This window comes from Sylvia atricapilla, chromosome 2 (assembly GCF_009819655.1).
Source record: "Sylvia atricapilla isolate bSylAtr1 chromosome 2, bSylAtr1.pri, whole genome shotgun sequence".
NCBI lineage: Eukaryota > Metazoa > Chordata > Aves > Passeriformes > Sylviidae > Sylvia > Sylvia atricapilla.
The window spans coordinates 109939523-109958144 of NC_089141.1; the positions used below are offsets into that span (position 1 = coordinate 109939523).

An 18622-nucleotide genomic window follows, 5' to 3' on the forward strand; every position below is an offset into this window, starting at 1 on the left:
ACAGAAGAATGTAACAAGGATGTAACAACCGAAAAGACTCTGTTACCAAGGGAACGGGGGCAAAGGGGTCTGAGTGGAAAATTTTGTAGAGAACTTAGAGAACTATAAATATGGGTGACTGGTGTGATAAACTGGCTTTGCTTGCATAGCATGCTCCACGTCTCTCAAACCCTGCACTGCACTGCTCCCTGTATCCTGTGCTGTGTCTGCACAGAGGCAGTGACCACAGATGGCACAGGGGCACCTGCTTTTGGCCCTGGGAAGCAAGGTGCTTTGTCTTTCCAGCAGAGAGCAGAAATGCCTACTCCAACCCCGTCAGCTCAGATGTCACAGTTCCAGCTCCAGCCCCAGCATCCTAGCAGTGCTGTCCCTTTGGCACAAACCTTTATCACACAAGAATGTAATGATGTTGGCCGTATAGGGGACTTCTATATGTGCATGTATCTCATATAATGTATTGATATCATATATGTTATTTCTGTGGGTGACCTGTAACCCCTAGCAGGAGAGAAGGCTCAGTGGAGATCAGTGAGCGTGGTGCATGTGGGTAATTAATAAAGGGATCATAGAATTTTAAGAGGTTGGAATGGACCTTAAAGATCATCTAGTTCTGATGATCAGCTTCCCACTAGACCACGTTGTTCAAGGCTTTATCCAGCCTTGCTTTGAACACTGCCAGGGATGGGGTGTCCACAATCTTCTTGGACAGCCTGTGCCAGGGTCTCACCACTCTCACAATGAAGAATTTCTTCCTACCTAACCTAAATTCCCCCTCTTTCAGTTTGTACCTGTCACTCCTTGTCCTGTCAGTACAGTTCCTGACAGAGCCCTTCTCCATCTTCCCTGTAGCCCCTTCAGACTCTGGAAGGTGCTCTGAGCTCTCCACACAACTTTCTCTTCTTCAGCCTGAACAGCCACAACTTTCCCAGCCTTTCTTCAAAGGGGAGGTGCTCCAGTCCTCTTATCAATGTTGTGGCCTCCTCTGGACTTGTTCCAACAATTCCACATCCTTCTGATGTTGGGGACACCAGACCTGGACACAGTGCTGCAGGTGGGGTCTCACCAGAGCAGAGGTGGGAATCTCCTTGGGGCTGCTGCCCACGTTCCTTTTGATGGAGACCAGGACAGGGTTGGTTTCTGGGCTGTAAGTACTCACTGCCAGTTCATGTTGAGTTTTTCGTCAGCCATCACTCCAAAGTCTTTCTCTGCAGGGCTGCTCTCAGTCCCTTCCCCGCCCATCCCATAGGTGTGTCTGGGATTGCCCCAATGCAGTTGCAGGACCTTGTACTTGGCTTTGTTGGACTTCATGAAGTTCCCACCGGCCCCACCTCTCAGGCCTGCCAAGGTCCCTTGCTGTGGGGTGTGACAGACCACAGCTGTGGGACTGACTTCAGCTCTGCACAACTGGGACCAGGACTGGCCTTTGGTTCAGATTAACAGCTGCCAACAGCTGAGTGGATCAACTGGTGGTCTAAATACCTTCCCAAGTCACACAAGGAGAGGGGGAATTAATCATTGTCCCCTCCATGTGTAGGATGGCTAGAAGAACCTGGGCAGAGAGCACTGGACTCTGACATACCATATAGGTTGTAATGAAATCCAGGAGAGCATTTCCTTAACCCCTACAACAGCTATTAACCTTGTATGCACCTACAAAATCCTGTTACACAAAGTTTTGTTTCACAGAGGCACACTGTCAAGTCTCTGAGAACAGACTCCAGTTTTAGAGGCATGTAGGAAATGCATCAGCCTGTCCTTCACCCCAAAAGCCCTCTGCCCAACATAGCAGCACTCAGGAGGGTGGCACATCTGAACCATGAACTTGCACCCAGTGCAGCAGCTGATTGTATCTGGTGTTGAGAACATAGCATTGCTTTTATGGAATTCCAGGCTGTTTTCCCAAATACATTAATGCAGTATTGGAAGAAAAAGAGTGGAATTATTGGAAGAAAAAGAGTGGAATGAGATGAAAGTACATACAGAAAATGCCACCACAACAAGTAGCCTCCAATGGTGTTAGCAACTTAAAGAGAGGGTGTGTAAGAAGCTCCCAGAGATCACTGTAATGTGGACTGCTCAGCACAGGAACAAACATTCCCTGTGCTTCATGCATGGGCAAACATGTTCCATTTCCACAGCTCTTTTATGCAGTGCTGGCTGTGAAACAATGCAGTGACACACTGCCCCAGTGACCTCCCCTTGACCATAAACCCCCCTGCTCACTGCTTCTCACAAGTGTAGTTGTGGTGTCTGACACTGGTTGGTTCCAGATCAAAGTATTGTCCTCTAAACATGAATTATGGATCCAAGGAAATCTAACAGAGGCACTGAGGTAAGAAAAGCTGTATTTGTGAGAACTCAAAAGTAACACAAAAAAAGTTTCTGCTTGCATACTCTTCAAATGGAAGGCTATCATCTCCATGAAAAATAGGTCCTCCCACACAGTGACACATGACACCACTCATCTGTCATTTAAGGCAGCTCAGCCCAACCTAGACTGTTCAAAGGAGAACAGATCAGAGAATAGAAAACCTACAGGAGAAACTAAGAACCCCATGCTTGCAGGGTAGCAAAAGACCCAGGGATGTGATATTATGACACAAATGTCATTTGCTAAAGGATCACATAGGCGAAGGAGCTGATGGCCCAGGGGACAGAGCATGTATAAAGGTACAGGTGTATGATACTGGTGTACACAGGAGGAAGTGCTTTATCTTCTAGTGAAAAATAGAAACTTAAAAGATGTCAGATTTGACAAATTTGTTTAATCTACAGGATCTCTCCATACAACCACACTACCCTGCTGCAGTGTCAACTTTTTCGATGATACAACTTTGGGGTTACTTTAGAGGATCCTTCAGGAAAGGAAGATACCTCCCTCTCCATTCTGATCTTTTGAAAGAGTCATACAAAACTTTACATATTGCTGTTATAGGTGCCTTAGTAGTGAACCATTCCTCTGCAGTTCTGAAGGACTGGCTTTGTGCAGGGAATGCCCATAGGCTTCATCTTGTTCTTGCCTCCCATCCCCAGAAAATGATCCATCCAGGTTATTGCTGCAGACATGTGGCCCTCACATGGATCAGTTTGCAAAACTGAGACCAAAAAGCATAAACAGAAATGAAATCAACCAAAACAAAAAGAAAATAGCCCTTAGTGCATGTTTAGTCACAAAAATCAGAGTGGCAAGTAGGAAAAGGATGCAGATCTCCCAGTTACATTATGGGCTGCTCATTAAACACTGGAAAAAACCCCAAATGCTGGGCAGTCACCCTTTTTCATTCAAGCACAATTAAACCCCCTCTATTCCATCATAGTATGTACAAAATCACATACAGTTAAATAAGCAACTGAAAGTGTGAATGAGATTCTAATATACAGTACTTTCACACAGCCAAAGCTATTTTATTTTACAAGACGAGGCTTTTGCATTCATCTTTTTTTCCTGAAAGCCCAGTAAAAACAGCGTAAACTACTTAAGCAAAATTTAAGAGACAACTTACAAAGTAAAATTTGCATAGCACTGTAAATCTGCATTTTTGTTTGGGCACAGTTCTCCGTAAAAACTACAGTAGGTGACAGGGTCAGGTTTTCTTAATAGCTTCTTGTTTTTCACCAGATTCAGACACACTTCTTCTGAATGTCATAAAATCAAGTGTAGGAAATAACTGTAAAAATGTACAAAAAATATATACACATGCACAGTAAATGCATACCCTGTATACAGTTTTATTACTCATGAGATTTGGCTAATAATCATCATCTGGTGACTTGCTCTGCCCTCCGATGACAGGTTTGCAACACATCAATCAGCTTAAGGAGGGCGAGTCTCCTCAGAGAGAAGGTTTAGATTAAAGCTACAGTAACTTGCTGGTGATCTGAGGAGTGAGTGAGTTCAGCATTCAGATGTCACAAGGGACAGCTCGGACACAGCTGAAGCAAAGGGACACAAAGGGACACAGCTTGGCTCTCTGCACATGCACGGAGTAAAGGAGGCACACAGAACCCGCTCATGCCTTGGGGAGTGAAATTTAATTCCTGATTAGGCTCTGCTACCTACTCTTCCTTCCTTTGCAAATTGTATTTTAGTAATTAGCAACTCAGCGTGTTTTCCTTAAGAATGCACGCTGGCTAAAATTAAAAAAGTTGTGTAAGACTGAAAATTAGTAGTGGTAGCCCCCACGCTAAGGAATACTTCTAATTTAAATTTTAAAAGTACTATTATATTCTGATTGCTGCTGAAGTGTCTAATTTTAAAATACATTTTTCTCCTAAAAAGATAAAATGCTGCTTCTGCAAGTGGCTTTTAGAAATAGACTATCTGCACTCAAGTGCTCTCAACAGTGCAAGTGCACAATTAATCTTTCTTTACTGGTTCAAAAACTGAGCAGTGGCTGGTAACTACAGGTATAACATTTTAAGAAATACAGGCAGCTTTCTAAAAGCCTAGAGAGGCCAAGGATCAGAGAAACACATATTTGTCTTAGATGCCAATCCCATGTCTTCCCAATTCTGAAGTATGAAATATTTTCATGACTTTGTCTGGTGGCTAACACACATGGCACAGACCCTGTCACACTGACTTCCAGAATGTTCTCACCCCAAACCACAGCAGGTGAATAACACACAACCAACAGCCTGCAAGCATCTTGCTGCAGAGACAATCAGATAAACCAGCCTTAAAGACAAACAGGGCAGGATGAGTCCCCATCTGAAACAAGACTTTTAGGAGGAATTCTGACCCAAACCACATGAACATGGCAAGGGTTATTTTGTAAGTTGTCACAGGGAGGTCTCACATCCACATTAGAGTCAGAGCTTGCCTCTCACACAGTTGTCTCTGCTTTGCAAAGCTCCTGGGGATCACTCAGTTTTCTCAGAGCAAGAATTTGGCAGGACCTGTCAGTGTTCCTGCTCCTCCCAGCGATGCACCTTGTCGAGTTCCTTCTCCCTCACAGCTGCCAGCATGGCTGTCACTTGCTTCAAATCCCAGCTTCACTCAGCACCAGCAGCCCTGAAGTCACCTGTTACAATCAGAAGGTTCAAGCAGCTGTGACACACTGGGTGGGAGTACAAATTCAGCATCCCCATCACAGGGATGAGCTTCTTTGTGCAGGCACACAGCAGAACTTGCAGCAATTGTCTGCTGGGAATCAGAACCGTCACACCAGGAGACAGAAGCATATGGCATCCAGGAGACACTGTGAGCTATCCTGCTGCATCCCATCTTCAAAGGAGATCAAGGAATGGATTCTTCACTTTGATCTGTGTTGGCCTCCAGCATCTGCATGAAACACTTGGGTGAGGTCTGTCCAAGCCTGGCTTCAGACTCCTTAGCAAATACTTCTCCAAGATGCCAGAATACATCAGATTGTCTGTCTTCAATCTGAAACGCTCTGTGTAGTGTGAAGTCAGTGTTATTAAAAGCCTCCAACCCCACATTTCTTCAAAAGGTATATGAAACAAAACCAGGTTTTGGGGTACAGAACAGTACTTTTACAGTACTTTCAGCAAATATCTGATGGACAGTGACTCCCTTGCTTTCTCATTATTCCAACTCTTAGTAAAATCCTTGTCCCAACTCCCTTTCACCAGAGGGACCCTGTTGCCAGGTAGGGAGGGCATGTGTGAACAGGCCTGGGAATGTCTTCTCTTCCCTGCTAAAATTTTGCTTTGAAGCAGTAAAGTTGCATTATCATGTAACACAAACACAACCCTGTCACTTCAGACCTAGGGCTGTCAACCAGCACCAAAATTCAGGAAGACAAAACCCCAGCCATGTGAGACAGCTGCTGTAGGACTGGCTGAACTGGAAAGCTCCGAGTTCCTGCTAAGAGGTTGTAACCAAACCATCTGCAGAAGATGCAGGTGAGCAAATATACAGACATTGGTGATGGAGACAAGAGGTACCACGTGGAAGTGAGCAGACACACCCACTTCTCCTGTGAATGCCAGGCAATTACGACACAGGCAGCAGTCAGATTCATTGGTCAGCAATTAAGTGTAGAGCCCTTCGAGATTAGTTAAAGCAGAACAAAGGAACATTGCCCATGCTCTTTGTGCCAGAGACAGATATTTTGCTCAGTGATGCAAAGTCAATTGCAAGAGCACATTCAGCCCACAATGAGCAAAAGATAACTGTAATCCTACTGAGCCAAGGCCTCTGGATACCACATCCTTCTTCAGCATCAGCTCTTTGTGCCTTCCCAACTCAGAGATGCCACATGGCCAGCAGTCCCCGAGCTCTCTCACTGGGTTCTCAGATGTAGGTCAATGTGATTCTACTTTGGAACTGAAAATCCCACTTGAAGAGCAGCATCATTGCTGTTGGTGACAATAAGAAGTGCTGCCAAGGCCAAAAGCATACACTTATCATCTGTTCCCGTTGGTCTGAGAACCATTTCTCTTCGGAGTAAATGCTGAACTCCATGGCAGTCAGCTTCCAAGTCCATACTGAATAACTCTATTTACTCCAAACAAATAAACAATAAAGGAAAATTCTGAAAGGTGGAGAGAAAAAACACTCCCATAGCTGTAAGTTTATTAAACCTAGCACGGTTGAAAAGCAAAAGACGAAAAACATGATATATTTTTGTTTATTATTGCTCTTAAAGGGCTTGGTAGTCAAATATACAAGCTATGCTCTATTAAACCAGAAGAAAATAAGATATAAAATCTATGCTCACTTTTCCAATCCAATCCACCTGCTAATCTTCATTAGTGACATTAACTTCAGCTACTTCCAGTCATCTTAATTTATACATATTCTGTGTATGTGTGCGCGCGCATGTATAAAAACCCCTATTCGAGAGATAAAATTCAAAATTAAGAGATTTGTGTTGGTTTTGTACTGTTTTGTGCACTGCTGTAGGTTTCAGTTTTTCAAGTGGTTACTGATATGTCTGTTTAGAAGAGCAAAATTTAAGTATCTGATGATGTATTTATTATATTTTCAAAAAGAAAGCATGACCAATAAGTTATGATAAGAAAATATGAAATGTTGATTATTCTCCCCTTGATGTACATGCACTAATCCCATGATCCTGAATAGGGAGTTACATGCACTAAGAGGAGAAAAGGATCCTGTAAAGAGAAAGGCCATTAATTCCTTTCTCCTCTAAGCAGCTCCCCTCTTCTCAGCATTAAGAAGGGATTTATTTTGTGAAATTCTTGTCATGCCCATTAATATACTGCTCAAAATGTAAGTATAAAACATAGTCAATGGTCAGCCTGCTTTGCAAGCCTCTTCTGCTAAGCCAGTACAATTTATATATACTCAATATCATCTTCAGGAAGCAAGTATACAGCATTTGTAACATCTTTCTAGGAAGCAAGAATTATACCCATTACTGAATCACTTAAGAAGAAAAAGAAAGAGGGAAAAAAAAAAAAAAAAAAAGAACGAACCCCACACTGTTCTCAGTCCTCTGGTTAAAAACAGGGAAAAGCCAGAGTTAACTTTATCAGCATTTGGATGTCTGACTGTATTTGAAGACAAAGTACAAAAACATCCAGCAAGGAAAACAGAGTTATGGCTAGGCCCTGCTCTCCTCGGTTCCCAAAGCGTATTTCAAATTCCACTAACATTTGCAACAGATTTGCAGCCCCTCTCTTAGGGAAGGTTTATTGAGGGGACAAAGATGACACACTAACACTGGGGGCCTGGGTACAAGGGTTCAGTGAGGTGGAGTCCAACAGGAGACAGACAGAACTCAGGTCATCCTTCAAATGCTCTTGTTGAAAAGACCACAAATAAAAATCAAGTGCATGACAGAACAAGTGATTAATGACCCCAAGTAAAATATTTTTCTAAGTTACAAAATTGCTCTTCCAGTGTTTGAAAACAGAAAAACCTGTAGGAGAATAGGTTACATTCCAACAGTTAAGAGCAAATTCGGAAAGAAGGTAAATTATTACTCTCTTATCTTGGTTACTGGAGCAAAGATGAAAACAACAACCAGTTCTTTGATAAAATCTGCTCTTTACAAAAGTGAGATAAATATTTTAGTGGCAGCTGGGTTAAAGATACAAACCCTGAGGGTTAGCTTCTACCCTCAGCTGTAGATCTGCGACTCATTTCACCCACTTCTGCGAGCAGCCAAATGGAGATTGTGACCTTCAGACTTAAACACACAGGTATAGTTACCATCTCTTTGCAAATATTTCACCAGCTATGCATACAGCAGCAACCTACAGAAATCTCTGAATGTGCGTTTGTAAAAAAACGGAAGGAAGAAAAAGAAAGGAACAAAAGGAGACAGGTACAGACATGATTCTGAGCTCTAATTTTCAGTGAAGACCAAAATGTCAACAAGCAAAACTACTTAAAATCCCTGAAGAGACCTTATGCTCTTTTAACAGCACAGCTCACCTTGCAAAAAACTTCACATGAACATCTAAAGCATGATCAAATCAAAAGAGCAGCATACCCTATCCTGACGCACACAGGGTAAGGTCCTGGCCCCATCCAAATCCATGTTGAAACTTTCATTAGAAGTTCAAGAGATGCCAGCATTCAAAATCTGACTGCTACAGACCTCTCCTTTTCACATTTTTTTGCAAAAGAAGACATTTTGAAAACTATTGTGCTGATTTCTAGTGCTGCCTCCCAGTTTACTGTGAGAGGTTGGCTGAACTGGACTTTGGTAATGAGAGATGAAAACAGAAATAAAAGGATAATTGAAAAAATTTCCTTCTTTGCACAACTCTAAATCCCACGGTCAACCACTAATTAAAAAAAACCCCAAACAGATTCAAAATTATGGAACATGTTTGATGTGAAACAGGGCAAACAACACTCAAGACAAATAGCATTTTGAAATTAAACAGCCTTGAGCAGTTAGCAGGAGATAGGATGAGAATTTTATCCTACTGGATCTGTTCTATGGGATGTGCTGATGGATAATACGCTGCTTCCAAACTCCACTATCCATTCTCCTGCATTACAGAAGTCATAAGATGTTGCCTGAAAATAAAAAGTGTCAGTGTAACATAAAAACAGGATTTCATCTGTAGCCATGACAACACAGCCAAAAAGACTCTAACCCAATGAACACCTGTCAATTCATTTAAGGAAGGTGTTTTTTCCTGGCTCATTAGTAAGAGAAGTTGGAAATCAATAAACATTACGTTGGCTTTAGCGAGAGGAAACATTCAATGGCTCCTGTTGTAAAAGTGAGTGTAGTGCTCTTGACAGAAACCAGTGTTTTCAGTCATCTGAAGATACACGTGGCCATGGCCAATGCCCTCTTTTCTCCCCCACCCCAAGTCCCCCCAAAAAGCAAGAAAAATTAGTTTCTTCTTCCACCCCACCCCAGAATTTCTCCCACAGCTTGACTACAGTAATCCTTGAACAGGCAGAAGGTTGGTGCATTCTCTTCAGCCGATGCCTCCAACTTCTTCATTCTTGGCTCAAGTTTTATTCATTAATATTAGTCATCAGTTATTAAGAAAAAGATAGTTTCTAAGTGTTTGTTGTTGTTTTTTAACTGAAGTTAATCGGATACCATAGTCTGGTTATATGTGCTGAACTGCAGCCATCAGTTATTCCTTTTTCTTGAATTCCTGGTTGCCATAGCTGGAGCCTTTTTCTATTTCAGTTACTCCTATCAGTCTACGAACTCCAAAGGAAGCTTTAAAATATAATAGAGAAATGAGAAGCACGTTAAAACCAGTCCAAGCATCTAGGAAGTTACATGTAAACACACACAGGCAGAACCCACGTGAGTTAACCCAATCCCCAAGTCAGCAGTGACCAACTGAGTGCTGTACGAGGCTGCACAGGGATCACAGGTCAAATGACACCCAAAGAGGGACAATCCAGATTTAAAAATATAATTACTGCTTCTCTTGGTTAACATGTAGCATGAAGACTAAAGTATATCCTCTCCCTCTATTTCCTCTTCTTTTATTGCTAAGGGTTTTTTGTTGCAGGAGTGGTGGGGGGAATTTGGTGGTATTTATGATGTTTTTTGGGGTGGGGGTTTTTTGGGGTTTTTGTGGATTTTTTGGTTGGGGTTTTTTTTTTTGTGTTTTTGTTGTTGTTTTGGTTTTGGTGGTTTTTTTTCTGTTTTGTTTGGTTTGGGTTTTTTGTTTATTTGTTTGATTGATTGTGAGGCTTTTGGTTTGTTTTGGTTTGGTTTTTTGTGCTGGTGGTTTTGTTTGTTCTTTTAATCCACAGACAAGTTGTCAGTAAAAGTATTTGTTCCTTCAGGTATTATAATAATGGGCTACAAGATTCATCTGCTGCTACTACTACAGCTTTTGCTGAAAATATGAAGGAAAATTTGCCCAGATTAAAGCTTTTGAAACAATAAAAATGCTGTGTAATAGAAAGAAATACTGGTGAGTGAGCTCCAAATATTTTCCTCCAAGCCCCATTCTTATTAATTAATACACAGAACTTATTGGAGGTAAAGGATCCTGTTATGTGTCACACTGGGCTTAGCATCTCTGTTTTTATTACCTGCTCCTACAAGTCCCAGGAAAGCAAGGATAAGGAGAGGTGATCCACTTGCAAAAACTCCAAAGCCAAATGTGAAGAGAGGAGAGAGGAGAACTGTGGCCCAAAATAGAAAGTTTAGGAGAGTCCATGGTCTCCTAGGAGGTTTAAACTTCTTGCCAGGAAATACACCTTCTTGGTTATACATCTCTTGCAATGCATCCTGGAGGAAAGAGAAAAGAAAAGAAAACAGGTTCATAAAGTTTGCACCAAGCAGCCCAAGATTAGTCAGCTCCAGGACAACATCAAGGACAGTATCTGTGGTACAAACTCATCAAGAATGCACCGCATCCAATTCCACCTGCTGTCACTTATTTGGGAATTTCTATTGACCATTCAAGAGACCTTTAAGCCTTTTGAAGGCAATTTTGGAACCATCAAAAACTGAAACCTTATCATCCTCTCCACTACCAAATACCTTCATCTTGCCTGTTAATCGCTTAGGAATTTAGGGCAGCTTCAGGACAGAAACCAGTTCAGACACTACCAGCCCTCTTAGCTGGGTGCTTTTCCTTTCTGTTTTTACTTCCAGAAAGGTCAGCATGATTCAGCAAAGCACAGCAGAAAAATGCTGTATGGAGAGCCAGGAGGGGAGGGCAAGGCATGAGCTGAGAGCAGAGACAGCACCACACCAGCCCTAATCCCAGCACTGCAACTGAGCCACTGCATCCCAAGCTGAGCCTGCAGAGGTGCAATCCTGGAACACATCACTCAGAGGAACAAGGTGCCCATCATCACCTTCCCTCAGTCTGTAAGATTGTTCTTTAAGGTTTCCAAGCCATTACCAAGGATGGCTCAACTCTGGCCATTTCTTGTTTTTATTTCTTCAAGGCATTCCTTGCTATTCCTTGTTGACCATCCAAGGATGGTCAACAGCCTTTTGAGGACACATCCTCTGTGCAGGAAGAGGATTCCAGTTACAAAATCTTTGCAATAAATGGAATGAGGGAATTCCAATTACAAAGCATTGCTAACACTGTAAGATTAATATGCATAATACTCATGTCCATAAGCAATACCTCCCTGTCAACATCTCACAGCAAAGTTGAACAGAGGTACAGCCAACATCAGGAGGGATGAGAGGAAATGGTGACACATTGCACCAAGGGTTAGATTGGACATTAGAGAAAAAAAAAAAAACCAAAAAAAAACAAAACACAAAACAACTTTCATGAAAAGGGTTGTAAAGCAATAAGACTCTCCAGGGAATTGGTGGAGTCATCACGCCTGAAAGTGTTCAAAAAAAAACCATATTTGGCACTTGAGGACATGGTTTAGTGGTGCACAAGGTGGTGGTGCTGGGTTGACAGTTGGACTCTGTGTTCTTAGAGGCCTTTTACAACCTCAAAGACTCCTTGGTTCTATAGACCTGCTAAGGGCAGGTGAGGGGAGAAGATAATGAGTTACTGCTCCTTGTAAGATAACCTCTCTCCTTATTTGAATCAGAGTTCAGATATTCAAACAAATTAGGTTGAAATAAATATAATGAAACTCAGAACAATTTGCTTTGCTGCCTACCAAGACACTGAGCATCAGCCTGGCAGTGCTGCAGCACAGGTCATCAAAGCTGGGGAAAGCCTAGGATAATGAAACTTTCTGTGCTCTGCTGTCTTCCCACAAAGATAAGCAACACAGAAATCAAGATACACTTTTCAAGTTCAATAATCCACCACTTATGGTGGACAACCATTACAACTCTCTCCTACTCCCCACAGAAGTGTTTAATCTGTGGTCAAGAAAATAACCATCTAAGGTTAGAAAAAGAAATGACACAAGGAAAAGCTCTGAGCCATCTGAAGGCACGCTGGGCATGTGCTTTATCAGTTCCTGCCATGGGACTGTCTGTCCCATGTCACACACCACTGCAGAAGTATTACCAGGAGGCAGAAGGAAAGTGACAGTGGGAGAAAAATGAAAGCAAAGAGCAATTGCAGCTGAAAGCTGGGACTGGCTGTCCCTGACAGACAGTTATCACTCTTCTCGAGTGCCTAAAAACACCCACAGGGAAAATGGAGCTTTTAGAAATGCATGACAGAGATCCAAGAGCTGAAAAATGTAAAAAGACAGTGGATTGCTATTAGTCTTCCACTGCTCAGGCATACCTCTGAAGTCTATTGTGCTTCCTGGCAATTCGAGACCTCACTACCCAACCCTCTGCTGCCAAGGGGCTCCTCTGTCCTGCTCCTTCCAACACTCTGAGGGGAAGGCTGTTTAATTATACATCATATCCTCTCCATCCAGTGCAGGAGTGTGTATTATTCACTGCCTTAATACACTCCCCTGTGCAAGTCCCAAAAGACAGAAGAGAAAGCAAAGCTGTTTACCTTTTCCTGGTAAAGCTTATGAAGCCAGTTTGCAGCTTCCTTTTCATCTTGAGGGATATCCTCCAGAGGAAATCTCCTAGTTTAGTAGAGAAATTAAAAAATGAAAAAAAGAAAAACAAAAAGAAAAGAATTAAGGGAAAATCCAAGTATTTGATTTTATCCCTCTGTCAGAGAAGATCTTCCACTCACTGAAGGGTACAAATCACAGGCAACACCATCACTGATGGCACAGGTCTTAAACACAGAGAACTTCGACTTAAGAATCTGAGGTTTTAGGTTGGGAATTGGGTGCTATTTAAAACAAAAGAAACCATACAAGCTCCTGTCAGTTTCAGGAGTTTACATCAGTAAAAAAGCATTTCCCATTGAAACACAGTTCCTCCTTCACCAGATCCACCACTGGCTGATTCTCAGTGAGCTCAGACTGAGGCGCTCTGAGCTGGGAAAATCAAGCAAGTGGAAAACCCAAGGGTAATAGTTTGTTACATTTTGGTAGTGAAAACCCTATTTTGGAAGTAATGGGAGAGTAATGAACTGAACATTCATCTCATACCATCTCTAAGGAAAACATCTGCAGTGAGTGCACTTGTCCCTCTTTTCCTCTGTGCCCCACTGTGAGGCACACAGTTCTGGGGGTGTGTGACAATTGTGCCCAGTGCCAGCCCTGACCTGACTTCACTGAGAACAGGTGCCTTGTCAGAACCTCTCTGTAGTGGTGAAGAGCCAACCATTCCCCTGCATTCTTTTATCTTCTGAGACCCTTCCAACCCAAACCCCCAAACCCCTCAATGATTCTGTGAATATGTTCTAACACATTTCTAATGATCTCTGCATCCCGTAAGCCAACTGAATACCAGATGTGGCAGATTTACACTACATGAGCTCTAATAAGAGAAACCGTTCAATTCATGTAAATAATGTTCAATCAAAGCTCAGTGAAAAGTCATTTGCTGAAAGGTTTCTGGTCAAGTTGCTGTGGTGTTGCTGTCACCACTAGAGGGGACTCACAGCAATAACATTTGGTGATTTCCTGATCATTTCCTCTGGAGGCAGGCAGGGTAAAGACTGGATCCACTGCAGAGCTAAGCTGCTTACCTCTGCACAGGTAACTACGTCTGCACATACCAAGAACAAGAGCTTATGAGCTTCCCTTCTCTGAGCTACGATAAGTCTGTTGGCACAATAAGGACATGTTCCATTTTCAGCAAAAAAAAATCTGTAAAAATAGTCACCTTACTATCACAGCTTCTTCCCCAAAACAAAGAAAAAAATCTAGAAAAGCAGCTTGATAATATTCATTCCATCCACAAACATTTTTTATGTCAAAATTATCTATTCACAACTATTTGTAGGGTACAATTAGTATTTTTACCTGGCAACATCATCCTCAACAGAATTTTACAAACCCAAACCTTTTCTAAGAGTATTGAAAACTACATTTCTCTTCTTTTCTCCCATAATCCCTCCAAGAAATTAAATAAAATTGCACCTCCATTAGCAAAAAGAGATATTTATCTGAAGCCTGCCACAGTTCAGTGTATAATTAGTAATTATACAAATGTGCATCCATGCATGTGCAGCCCAGATTCAGCTAGATATCCTACATGCATCTGCCATCAGTATGGAACTGCCTGACCAGCTGTTTTGCTGGCTGGCAAATTGTCTGCTCACTTTCCTCATCAGGAGTATGTTTGGCAAGTGTAAATAGTGAAAATTAAACCCCTTGCAAATGAGCAACGCCATTTCTCTGTGGACGGCTCCACAGTCATCTTTTCAGCTGAGAAACTAAAATGCTGCAGATATTGCAGCAACATACAGACCCAAGGCCATAGGGGAAAGGTTTTGGGGTGGAGGAAAAAGAATCCCTTTTTTTTAACTTTTAAAAATCAAGCATCAACCTCATCACCAGAATACAGCAATGTTTTCCAAAGGGTGGGTGAAGCCTCCAGAGAAGCAGAAGCAAACTGTCCAAAGGACTGTGGAAAGAATAACCAGGTCATGTCTCAGGTCCAAACATAAAAGGGAAAAGAAGAATTTCAACAGGATTGGTAGTTTCTATCATCACAAGGAAGCCTTTGAAGCAGAAGGCAGCAAGGAGAAAGCAAGAAAGAGAAGGGGTGGGTGTGCATGCAAATGTCTACGTGCTGCATGGGGTTTGGTGTTAGCAGCTACTCTTTGAGGCAAAGGAACAGTGAGGAATGTGAGCAATGTCCCACCTCATTCATATGATGTCTGAATTTCAGCATTTTTTAAAATTTTTAATCAGCTGATCAAACCATGTGAGTGAGGGAGAGAAACTGGCATGTAAAGGAGCTTTACACTTCTTACTACAAGGGACAGTTGAAGGACAAGGAGAAGTGGACTGTAGGAAAGGAAATTACATTCTAAAATCTGAATGCACTTCAATGTGCCAAACTGTGCATCTTAGGGCTCACCTCTACCAGTATATGCTCACCTTACACACATATCTGCTTCATATTTCTTTCCATAAAGAATTCCTAATAAAGATGGGTTCTTGTTTCCTCTGAAATTTAGTGTTACATCATACACTGCTGAAACTGTTAAAAAAAAAAAAAAAGAAAAGAAAACAGGGCTGTTACAGTAGCAGTTCTAGCAAGCACCTTCTGGCATCCTTGCTTGAGACAGAAACAGAGCCTTGTGCAAGCCTCACATTAATGATGTTAGAGCCCTTCACTATTCTGTGTTTACACATCACATTTATCTACACCAGACCCCTGACACTCCCAGCTCTGTAAAACACCAGATGACTTGATGACCTAAGCAACATAAAAAGGTTTTTAGTATTTTTTAAGACTGGTATCTGACAGTTCTGTGGCAATTTACAAATTACCAGCTGACAGGCTGGATCCTCATTACTGCCAGCTCACTAATTGTAATGAACAAAAGAGCAGACTGTGCTGTGCTACACAGAGTGTGCTAAATCACACATTACAAGTGCTGCAAGGCTTGGCAGTACCTGTTCCCCTGAGACACTGGACAGCAGTGGTGAAACCTTTGGTTCTGGGCAACAGGTGGTATTTCAGTTTAGGCAACCCCTTGGATTCAGCTACTTCCATACTGATGCGGTGCTTGGTCTCTGTGAAACGAGTTCCTTCACAGTACAGCAGAAACTGCAAGACAAAAGCAAAAAAAAATCCCCAAGGATATCTTGAGATAACAAAAGAAACCCAGCAGTGCACTGAAAATTTTTCCAAGGTAAACATACATGTGCATACACTTCAGTTGCCTCATCTCTTCACCAAGTATTAGGCATAAGCACCAGCTCCCAGCTCATTTACCATTACCTTTACATTTAACGACACTTGTACCAAATTTAAGGTGACAAAAAGACAGCCCTAATTATGGCATTTAGAATGCACAGAAATTAGTAAATTGATTCTCTCAAGTCAATTTTAATCATGATTTCAATTACCAAGCAGGAAGTCTTGATTTAAATAATCAATGCTAACTACATTTTGCACTTATATTTTCTAGTTGTTCTCCCTAGAGACTAGTCCCTGGTTCTTAGTTGTAGAATCATTAAAATGTATAGATTTGAAGCTCAAGTTCAGTCTTGAGATTTTCTAATTGGTAGGGTTTCTTTCAATTTTTTCTTTTCTTCCCCACACTAATCAGGAAGATATATTCAATAGAATTCATATCCATATATTCAAGCAATTAAGTAGCTTAAAATACATTCTCCAGATTCTCACTTTTTCTATCTTCGTAATGGTAGAAAATTACAATGCATTCACAATATTCTAGTTAAGGCTTAATGTTTCACTATTCATTTTAACAACTTGCACTGGATAATACTGAAAACTCAGATAAAATGCATAAAAAGCCTCTTAATGTTTTATAAGCCAAATAATTGTACATTGCATGTGCTGCTATAAAAGCAAAACTGAGAATTTATCAAAACCTTTGCATTCAAAGCTCTAAGAAGGTTAATGGATTGATTACACCACTGTGCTGCTGCAGTGAAGTTCAACAGCATTGCACACAATGAAACAGAGATGTTTTACCCTTGATTTTAAATAATGTCAAAATAAAAAGGAAAAAATGTAACTGCAGAAGCAGATATAAGTTTGCCACTTGTTCTCAGAGACTTTTTGGGAAACCTGTAATTTCACAGATCAACGAACACAGTAACAGGAACTTTCTATCAAAATCCATGGTCTGAGCATTCCAATTCACTCACTTCTCCAAAAAAGATTTTTGTTTATGTGTCTTTTCAGCCTACCTCAGAAGTTCTTATACAGATGGAGTAAGCAAATATAGGCTCTTTAATAGGTAAAAATAAGTCTGAATAAAATTGCTAAATATCACACAAGCCTGATTTATAAATTATTCTCAAGCTTCTGTTGAATAAGAACTGTTTCCCAAATGGCTTCCTTTACCTGCAGGCAAATGGCAGTTTTCTACCAGCATATCCCAAAAGACTTCCTGAAAGAGAATGACTTCTCCCTGAAAACACTTGGAAGTGAGCACACCTTCTCCTGCCACACAAAGCCACAGGCACCAGTCTGTCACCATTTCACCTCTCGCAGCCAATACCAGAGGAGGGACTGAACACTTACCCACATATATTCGGGATAATCAGACAAACGTTTCAATCCCTCAATAACTGTATCTCTGTCCTCTTCCCATTTCCTTTTGCAGAAAACAATCTCAAGGAAGTACCACGTCCAGCCGATTAGGGGCACATATAGCAGCTCTCTCTTAGCAAGAACTTTGGAACTCTTGGAGAGAAAACAAAAGAGACAATCCGAAAACGTCATTTGCTGATTTGTGCAACGAGGTCAAACACATTAAAGCTAAGGTGATGGAGTTGTATCTGGGATCTTAAATGCAAGGAAACGGTTTAGAGATGGGTTTTAAACAGACCTATCACCCTGCAGAGGAAGGGAAAGCTCATGGCCCACATACCCCCAGCACTCCAAAGCGCTCTGTCATCGTCCAGCCGCACAGGAAGTCAATCTCAAAGTTGTGGTTCAGGATGATGATGACATGTTCCTTCCCAAAGGTTTTCACCGTGGCCTCGTCTGAGAACAGGGTGCACTCTGTGCCTGACCACCATTCCAGCAGCATTACCAACTCTAGCAAACATGATGAAGGTAGAGAGAGGAGTTAGGGGTACCCCTTACAGGAAGCAGTTAGAGTTTCATGCTCAGCCCCATTCACTGCCCAGCCTCTCCTGACTCCCAACACTGTCCCCTTCCCAAACCTACCCAGCAGAGATGAAACAAAAGCTTGGAATGGTACAGAACAAACCACATTTACCATCCCTAAGCAGTATTTAAGGCACCAGACATATGCATTATGGATAATTTAGCAAGTTTTTAACAGCCACAAGTTTGGGCATTGCATTACAAATGCGAAATTTCACGACCACTGGAAAAAATGCCCGAAGATTTTTATGTCTGAAAACAGACAGTGGAGCTGTTGATTGCTCCACTAAATGAGCACAGTTCCTCCCAGGTGGAATACAAATTATGCATAGATGCAGCCTAATGTTTTTACTCCACATGAAACCAGCCTTATGGAGGTAAACAGACCAATAAAGGTCTTTTAAAGGGATGAAGTGACATAGATCTTCTGTGATAGATTTTAATATTAAAACACAGGGCTCTAATTGTTCTGCATTATGATCATCAACACGGAGTTAAAAACAGCAGAGAACTGAGCTAATTTATCAAAATACCTGGGCAAAGACAGGAATGGTAAATTGTGTCTTTTTACTGCAAGAAAATGAGCCCTTTTCCCTCCCTTTTACTCCAACTTAGAAGTATCACGG

The 18622-nt window shown here is 41.7% G+C and overlaps 1 protein-coding gene across 7 annotated transcripts in view; it reads right to left on the reverse strand.

The window, feature by feature from the left end:
* Positions 1-6580: 6580 nt before the first annotated feature.
* Positions 6581-18622, reverse strand: part of AGPAT3 (1-acylglycerol-3-phosphate O-acyltransferase 3) — an 84608-nt gene continuing 72566 nt past the window's right edge. For all 7 annotated transcript variants that reach the window (XM_066314103.1, XM_066314100.1, XM_066314099.1 and 4 more), the window contains 7 exons: positions 17755-17924; positions 17406-17567; positions 15803-15956; positions 15281-15383; positions 12826-12901; positions 10466-10664; positions 6581-9632 (listed from right to left, as the gene is read on the reverse strand). In XM_066314103.1, the coding sequence (XP_066170200.1) occupies positions 9544-9632; positions 10466-10664; positions 12826-12901; positions 15281-15383; positions 15803-15956; positions 17406-17567; positions 17755-17924 (953 nt within the window). In that variant the 3' untranslated portion in view covers positions 6581-9543. The remainder of the gene's footprint in view (positions 9633-10465; positions 10665-12825; positions 12902-15280; positions 15384-15802; positions 15957-17405; positions 17568-17754; positions 17925-18622) is intronic.